The sequence below is a fragment of the Pezoporus occidentalis genome, unplaced genomic scaffold (genome assembly GCF_034315485.1).
Source record: "Pezoporus occidentalis ecotype Australia unplaced genomic scaffold, CSIRO_AGI_Poc_V1 ctg87, whole genome shotgun sequence".
NCBI lineage: Eukaryota > Metazoa > Chordata > Aves > Psittaciformes > Psittacidae > Pezoporus > Pezoporus occidentalis.
This window is the reverse complement of record NW_026916231.1, coordinates 1,409,609-1,418,712: the sequence shown is the minus strand read 5'-3', so window position 1 is coordinate 1,418,712 and position 9,104 is coordinate 1,409,609. Positions and strand designations below refer to the sequence as shown.

At 40.3% G+C, this 9,104-nt stretch overlaps 1 protein-coding gene across 3 annotated transcripts in view; it reads right to left on the bottom strand.

Moving 5' to 3' along the window:
- Window positions 1–3,386: 3,386 nt before the first annotated feature.
- The window catches only part of CDH17 (cadherin 17), a 37,567-nt gene continuing 31,849 nt past the window's right edge, over window positions 3,387–9,104 (bottom strand). For all 3 annotated transcript variants that reach the window (XM_062604582.1, XM_062604583.1, XM_062604581.1), the window contains 4 exons: window positions 8,618–8,854; window positions 7,574–7,690; window positions 7,356–7,472; window positions 3,387–4,257 (listed from right to left, as the gene is read on the bottom strand). In XM_062604582.1, the coding sequence (XP_062460566.1) occupies window positions 4,148–4,257; window positions 7,356–7,472; window positions 7,574–7,690; window positions 8,618–8,854 (581 nt within the window). In that variant the 3' untranslated portion in view covers window positions 3,387–4,147. The remainder of the gene's footprint in view (window positions 4,258–7,355; window positions 7,473–7,573; window positions 7,691–8,617; window positions 8,855–9,104) is intronic.

The following is a 9,104-nucleotide window of genomic DNA, read 5'->3' as shown; positions in this document are numbered from 1 at the left end:
TGCAGGAGATAACACCAAGAGTAAATGTGTGTGTCTGTTTTGATTTTGGTTTTTCTTTTCTGGTGGTGTTGTTTTGGTTTTAAAAGTAAAGTCTTCTCAAACTCCTGGTGAGGTGCATCTAGGATTCACTGCTACCCAGAGGGACTAGTAGAGCATCCATCCTCTTTCAGCCCAAACCAATTCTCCTTTACTAGTCAGTTTTACACCCATGGTGGGTGCCTGCCTACTGCAAGAGCACAGCTCACTATAGAGCCATTTTGCAACTGTTAAGACTCATGTGTCCCTGCATTCCCCATGTCTGGGGGTCTGTCCCTCTGTGATTGCTGCTGGCTCCAGGAGCCTGGCTGGCACTGCAGTCCCATCTTCACGGCTGGCCCGCAGCCCTCCCCATGCCACCGCTGGCTGCTTTATCTTCATCCCTACTAATAGTCACAGCAGTAGCTCTATGTGATGGATGCAGCCTTGTGAGTTTGACCGTGTGAGCAGAGCTGATGAATCATACTTCAAAACATGGATTAAGGACAATTCTTTTTCCCACCTCCAACAGCTGCTGTTCTGTGGTGTTTGTTCTGTAAACCCAGATAAAAATCTTGTTTGTACTTTTCAAGTTTATATTTACAAAAACATTGGAAAATAGGCATAATGACAGTTTAATTAATGTACGCCATCAATCCTGGAGGTAATCAAACCCCTGCTAAGTCTCTAATCTTGTTCAAAAGAATTAGAAAGCACTGAAATATTTTTTGCTATCTGTGAACCTTGTAATGAGATGTTGCATGCTTGGAGGAGGAGCCATGGAAAGGAACAGTGCCAGAGGACATATTCTCAGCAGATTTCATCACTGGACTTCTTGTGTGATATTGTTCTTGGCAGAAAGGTTGTAACTGGAGTCCAAAGCCATCAACACTGTTTTCAAAATTTGTCCTTCTGCTACCAATGTCTAAAGTTGTTCTGATAATCTGTGGATATAAAGCAGGAAAGCTTTATCTTCTCTACAATTTTCTTTTAAGTATCCTGCATTTAAAGCACTAATTCACTTTTAATGCTTGCAGACCTTACTAGTTTTTCTGTAGTGAATCGCGTATGTGTGCAAATCATGCCGGTATGCCATACCTATTATTCAAGCATACAAACTGAAGATAAGAAATAGTTCAAAGTTGTTTAAAAAAAAATAATGTGGCCAACTTCAGAGAACTATTTTTTGGAAGATTGGACTAATTTCTGCTTTCAGTGCTGTCTATATCTTTACACTTTCATGTTTTAAGTGCAGTTCATATGCATGTGTAAAGTGCAGTTCATATGCTGTTAGTTTTTACCAAGCAGTGTCAGTGAAACTACTTTGGAGGATGCAGTGGCTAACAGACATTGACAGGAGTTGAAGGAGCTCAAAAAGCAGTGCTCATCCTTTAAAACTTGGATTCAGAGCAAAATTTAACGTACAAAGGCAAAACGTTCTAGTATCTGCTGGTCCTGCAGGGACCTGGGAACCAGCTGAGGCCGGTGGGAAGCATGGTGGGAAGGAACAATAACAAATATTGCTTCTCTTCCTCTCCAGAGACCCAAAGAAAACTGAATTTGTCCTCTGGAAAGGAGGCCGGGGGCATCAGTTTGCTGCTGGGGGACAGTTAAGGCTGGGTGAGAGCTCTTGTCTGGCTCCCAAAAGACTGAATCGATGGGGTACTGGGTTAAATAAAGCTTCAGAGGGCTAAGGGTGAAGTCCTGGCTGGCGAGCAGGCAGGAGGGGGGTGAAGAAAATGGGAATATTTGTGGCAGGGTTGGAAATATTTTGGCTTTATTTTTTCTTTCTTTTCTTTTTGTTGCTTGTTTGCTTGGGGGTTTGGTTTTTTTTTGAGGGTAGGACTATTGCACAGTACAAGAAACACTAAGAAGCGCTAAGAAGCCCATCGTACTCCAGCTGCAGGCTCGTTAGCAGCTTCATTGCTTAGGTAATGCCCATGCAAGCATGAACATGACACATCCCTTGAGTGCAGGGAAATTTGGGCAAGTGGTGTGGGGAAGGGGGTGCAGGTGGGGTGAAGGCCTCAGGGTGCTGCAGGCCCTGGCTATGCTCTGCTGCAGGCAGGAGTGTGGGCTGTCTGGAAGTCATTGCAGCAGCAAAGGGAAATGTGCTCTGCCCCTAGAGATGCTTTCCCAAGGCAGCTGCTGGAGAAGGAGCAGCCCAAGGCAGCTCCATTCAGACCTCTCCTACCATACGTGAACCACATTTGGTAGAGTAATACGTGCAGGAGGGTTAACCCCTGACACACTGAGGCTGGGAGTCTTTGAGACTGAAGATGTGCTCAAGACACTGAGGTGGGAAGGCTTTTGTTTGTCCTAGAAGCTCTGCTATTCACTGTCTAGGGGCGGCTAGACAGATGGCACAGTGCATTACCCCATGAGACACAAGAAACTGTGGCAATGCCTCTGTAGGCTGAAGGAAGGGATAAGGCCAGCTATCAAACAGCCATGAATATAGGTAAATCAGACTTTTTTATATATCCTTCTCCAGAAAAGAAACTTTTGAAAATAGGAGATGCTTTTGAGTAAAAATAGCAAGCAGAAAGGTCAGGGAGATAAAGCAAAGTGAAACTTTTGCACATTTTCCCTGTCTTCAGATAAAGCTGTATTGGTATACATAAGTACAACAACTCCTGAACTTTGGCTCCTTTATTTATAAAACAATATACTGATCCTGATGCCTGGACACACTGACGTAACTTAATGTCATACTTTCCAAATATAATGGGTTGCATTCCCATCATAAAATAAATACATTCCAGAAGTGAGCCCCACAGCAAATAACAGAGCTCCAGCAGCTGAGGAAGCCGGGGTAAGAGGTACAACAATTGGGTTGTGTCACTGAAGCCTAAAAGCAAATTTTTTGCTGGCAGCACTCTAGGAAAACCTATTATAATGCAATGCTACCAAAAAAGTGCCCTTTTCTTTCTAGTTCTGTGCTGCATGCAAAAGCTATTAAAAAAATCCTGTGTAAACAAACATACTCTTTTCCATATGACCTTTGCTGCAGTGTTTGCAGAAGTATATTGTCTTTTCAGTTTAACACAATATTTGTCAGCTTTTATTTATAGCTTAAAAGAAAAGCCTCCCTCAAACTGTCACCAGAAATGCCCTTCTATAGGCATGCTGTCAGGAGAAAGGCTTTCCTTCTCTGAGTGTCATCCTGGCTCAAATACATTTTACTGTAAGTGCCTCTGGCAATCATTGCATCTTGAATCAGCTGGGCATGTATCCCTCTGTCCTGAGAGCCATTTTTAATCTGTTATAGGAAACCGAGGGTCAAATTCAATAGATGACCAAGCAGCCATGGCTTGCTCTCATGCACTCTTTTTTCCTTTTTTAATTTTTATGAAATAAGCAGGCATTAAAACCTTTAAAGAACGTTTTTATTCTTATCCAATGTGTAGGGAGCAAGAACAATATTTGCACCAGTATGATAAATCAGCACATTACCCAGTTACACATGACTCGGAGTGCATTTTTTAACTTAGAAACTGTAAGAAAGTTTGTGCTTCACAAACCGGTTATACTCTGTGGATTTCAAAACTAAAAAACAGAAATATCACATTGCCAGTGAATATTGCTAGTACAAATTCACCAGCATAACATAAGCAGGCAATACCCAGGGAAGATCACAGATTGCAATAAGTTTGGGATCTCCTTCGTTGAGAGTCAGAGAGATTCCTGCAGCTTCATGGGACATCTTCAAATGTAGCACAGGACTTTATTCCCCATTCTGCTCTTCAGTAACTCACTGAGACAGAAAGACAAAGATGTGCAGTTATATAAAACATAGTCCTCTGGAAAGTGCATGCGTACTTCAGCTTGCCAAACAAAGAAGGCTGGTGCCATGTATTGATCCTTGCAGGAGCTCAGCATTTGGAGTTGTCATGAGTTAACACTTCAGTCAAAGCTGATATTCTTATTAATGGCTGCTGCTGAAGTGTATGTACATTTTTTCTTTCATGACTGAATAATATTAACTACAAAAGTGAGGACAAAGCGCTGGGAGCCTGCTTTTGCATGTTTGTATCCTCAGTTTGTGATTGCATTCTTCTGGGCTTTGGGAGCTTCAAAGCTCACTTCTTCCCAACCCAAAGGGCATTTTTGTCTCTTGATGGAACAGTCATTAAGCCAGCCTATCAAGTTCGGACTTATCCTTTACATCTTTCTGATGGCTCTTCTCTTCATTCTTTTGTTTGTATTTCATGTGAAAAAACACACCCCCTACAATAAAACCTGAAAAAACAGAAGGCACTTGTCAGTGGAGGGAAAATATATTTTAGCAACGGATCTGACACCCACACTGTAATATCCATACTCCTTTATCTCTTAAACAGAAGCAACAGCTTTGGGGAATGATCATGCAGTGCTGGACCAGCAGTGACCTGAGGCACTTCTTGGCCATGATCATATACCTCAGGTCTCAGGAGACATTCCCCAAAAAAGAGCTTCTCCTCTAGGATCTGAACAGATGGCAAAGGGTCTTTTTTAGCCCTTCTCCCCTTGAGCAGTGATTTGTCATGTTTGTCTTGAATTGTAATCCCTGTTTTTTTTCCTCACTGGAACAGCAATTCTGTCGCAGCAAAGCTGAGGTAACTGACAGCAAAATTGTTCCTTTGGAAGTCCTTGGTATCTGTTAGGAATAACTGATGGACCCCAGAGATTTATGCACCTATGGCCAAGAATGATTGAAATTTTCTTCTGGCTTGGAATAGAAATATTTATACCCTTTATCATCACTTGCCATATCCAATCTAAGGCATTTAGATGTCTGCAAATGCATATATACATATATATGTGTGTATATACACATCAAATCTGCATATTTAATGTATATATTTCCATTTGGTCTTTTAAATTCATTATGACCTTGCTACATTGTATGTAAATTTATTTCCTCTCAGTGTTAGATTACATATCACTTTCAACATCTCATTGCTCCTTTACTAAAGTCTATAGGAATGCTCAGCTACTCCCTTGCCCCATTCATTCTCTGAATATCTGTTCTGTAGCAGTTCACATTTCACATTCATATTTGTGGTATCTGAGTACTTAATCAAGGAACATGCCTAGTATCTGCCATGTGAAATTTATTCTTCTACCCTCTTCTCAGCGGGAGAAACATCTTCCAGGAGAGACACAGTTTGTCTCAATGAAAGGGTTTCTCCCATCAGAAAGGACTGGCTTTGGGTTTGGGGTGTATTTTTTTGTTGTGCTGTATTTTGTTTTCCAGTGTCTATGCTCTGTGTCTCTTTTACAGAAAGTAAGACTGCAAAGGATCCTTACTTTTGGTACAAAAGATGCTGAGGTCTGAGAGAGTCCTTAGCTCATGCAGGAATTCATTCTGGTGTCAGGCCCCAAGGAGATGGCTGGTTTTATGATTATATCTTCTGAGGTTCAAGGCCAAACTCAATGTTTGTAATTTCCCCAGATTTCATAAAATTTTTAGATTCTTCTCATTTCTAAATTCCTTTATGAGCTACATGCATACACTGTATTTTTAAAAAGTCATAAAGCAGTAGCAATTTTTGCAGTGCTCTCTGAAGCTGACCAGATCTCTTGTAATGAAAACATTTCAGTCAGTTATCCAACATAATTCTCACTTAAATGTGACACTAAATTAAGTGAGGGATCAGAATAAGACATTGTGCAGAATTAGATGATGTGAGAAGCTTGAACAGAGATGCTAAAAATGAAGTTTGAGGGGTTTCTCTCACATAGTCTGAGTGTGGCTTCTTCTATTTTAAGTTCACTGACTTTTTTTCTCTTTTTCTCTTCAAAAGACACACACATATGCATCACATATGTATTGGCACTTTCTTGCTTTAGGGCGTTGTGTATTACAAAAGAAAATCAACACAGCTTTGGTTTTGTCATTTTAGGTACTGAACTTGTTCTTGGAGGCTCATTCTTCTTTTAGAATTGAGCTAATGTTAACTTATATAAGTCATGTTTTTTTCTCTTTTATCCTCTAATTTAATCCGACTCTTTCAAATATGAGGTCTGTAACGTATTTAATTCCTTTTCTTTGATTTTTTCCATGGGTTTTTCATGCTTCCTCCCCTCTCTACAGCTGAGTCATAGTTTCCCAGCCTGGCTCTTGTGACCGTCACATTCAAAAATCACACAGGACTGAGTACTGAATTCTTCTTGCTCCTCACTTCCTAGGGAGCTGGATCCCATCCTTATTGACTTTTACATTTACACTGATAACAAGAATACTGAAGGAGCCTAGCTATGGCAGAACCACTCTTGATCATCTATCAAAGGTCTTGGGAATCTTGGGGAAGTCCCTGCTGACTAGAAAGTAGTCAATGTTATTCCTATCTGCAAAAAGGGCATGAGGAAAGACTGAGGGAACTACATGCTGTTAGTCTAACCTCAGTTCCTGGAAAAATTATGGAGAAGATCATACTACTGCAAGACAGTTAAAGAATAAATGGACTACGATTGGATATTAGGAAGTATTTCTTTACCAAGAGGGTGATCAAACACCAGAACATGCTTCCTAGAGAACTAGTTGATGCCCGAAGTATGTCAGAGTTTAAGAGACATTTGGACAATGCCTTTGACAACATGCTTTAAATTTTGTGCAGCCCTGAATTGGTCAGGGAGTTGGACTAGACCATCATTGTAGGTCCCTTCCAACAGAAATATCCTATCCTATCCTATTCTATCCTATCTTGTCCTGTCCTGTCCTATCCTATACCCCCCAAAAGGTTTTGTCTTGTTTCTGAAAACCTTTTAAGCTATTTTTTAAAGTTTCATCAGCTCATGCCTTTAAGAACATAATACTGTTCACTACTGCTTAACTATGTAACTGTACTTTGGTCATGCAAATGCCAGATTCCCACAACTCAAAGCAATTATCCATACAAAAAATGGAAAGCTACGAAGGTGAAATGGGTGATGAAACCGTAATTGTAAGCTACATGTACAGACACTGTAAGCATGACCTCCCTGGATGCTTCATTATTTTCACTATAATCTAAGGGCTCCAGTCCTTTTCCTGACAGGGAAAAGGCAGTAGGTAGCAATGAAGTGATAATATGCTACCAGTGCAGCAGTTTCTTCTGTCGTAGCTGTTTTCTGTGTCATTGTACATCGATCTAGGACAGGTAAAATAAAGCTATTCCTATGACCAAAACCTCACAAGTTTGGAGAAGTCATGATACACAATCATGAGATTCTCTCTCTTTTGCTTATTCTGCAACATCTGTGACATCTTTTCACCCAACAAGCAAATGAGTTGTCGGGACATGAGTGTCAGAAATGCAGCAGCACCATCATATCCCAGAGACCTGGTTTCATATCAATCAAGAAAATTGACGTACCAATGATGAGCAGGACCCCAATAAGAAGCCCAATTGCCTGGCCAGCGGTTGGCCAGGAATGATGACGCTCTACTTCAATAAAGCATGACTTTTCACTTGAACATTTGCAGATGTTTACTGCAAAAAGAAATGCCATGAGGTTAATGAGAAGTTAACCAGTTTGGTTATTCATAAAAGCAACTGTTGTCTTGAAGTGAGCAGTTCTGTGCATAGTGTACCTTCAACATTCACTTTTCCTTCCAAAGGTGGTTTTCCATTGTCATTAATTATTACTGGAACATTATACACCTTCTCTTCAAAGTTAGCATGTTTCGGAGAGAGGTAAGCATGAGTAGCTGTAAGTAGGAAATGAAACATTCATGTCAGCACAAGAAAGAAATGTAACTCAACATTCACACCAGCTGCAAATGCTGTTTTTTAAGGCTGCTGTGTACATATTGGTAGTTCCTGTTTTCCCCCATCCCAGTTGTCATTGGTTTGCAGACAGTAAGTCAAAAGGAACTAGTCTGGCCTTCAGCATCATACAATCATAGAATTAACTTCCTAATTTCCACAACAGGCCAGATCTGATTTGGGGGAGTACAATGAAAGTATCACATTTAAACCAAGAATAACCCCCCCATAATCATAGAAGTCCTAACCAACTTAACTCATTCACCCAAAAAACTCTGGAAAAACCATACATGAACTCCCTTTGCTGCAAGAGCTGACCATTTACTCCAGATCCTCATTTTTAACTTAGGATCTATCCTGTCAAAACTTGTTCATGACAACCACAGTTTTCTGTAATGGGACATTTCATCAAGTATCTGTTAGGAAGTCAGACAGGCTCTATTGGCCAAGCTTTTATCCAGGCACTTACTGACCCCCTTTCAAATAACTCCACTTGGTGAGGCATGACTTCCCTTTGCACATGAAATGTCAGAAATAGGCAGTTTGCAAACTGCTCTATTTCAATAGCAGAAGTGATTTGTGTTCATTAATCACAGGGTACATTTTATTCTTATGTGTTTCTTCTGCTGGAAGTACTAGTGAAATTTTAGCTTGCAACATGATGGATATAATGTCTTGAAAAAAATAATGACATAGGTGTTCACTAAATAGGTGTCAAAATGCATGTAATTTCTCAGCAACCTGTTTTTTTTCTACATGGAATACTGGATATACAATAATAGTAATGAAAAGGAAATTGATATTTCTTTATATTTGCCAGAGTACTTAAAGGGTCCCATATTATTATAATAATAGCTTTATTAACTTACCATTGACTTTTGAGATTTCCCAACTATTTCTTGTATTCATATCATCCACGAGAGAAAAAGTAAATGTTGAATAATAATGCTGTTCATCAGCATCAGTAGCTTGAATCAGAGCTTTCTCTCCTCCACTTAGTGGGTGGCAGAAGAAATTAGTATAATCCATGGCTAACTGAGGAGGGTTATCATTCACATCAAGTAATTGTAGCATCAAGGTTGTTTTAGATTTCTGAGCTGCATTATCTGTAGAGTTAGATATTATAGTTAGATAATGCAAAGTTGCATACACATCTTGGACACAGTCTGGGCTGTTGCATTTGCAGCTATTCTATAGGTACACCATCAGGCAGGCAGCAGGAGGTGGGATTCTGCCTGCAGGTTGCAGAGGCAAGGTCTCAGGACACCCTAAGGGACTCATGCCAGCTGCTTTTGCTAACTATAGAACTAGCAAGTGAAAGGAGGCAGATAGACCATCGTATCCAGTAAGAGGCCA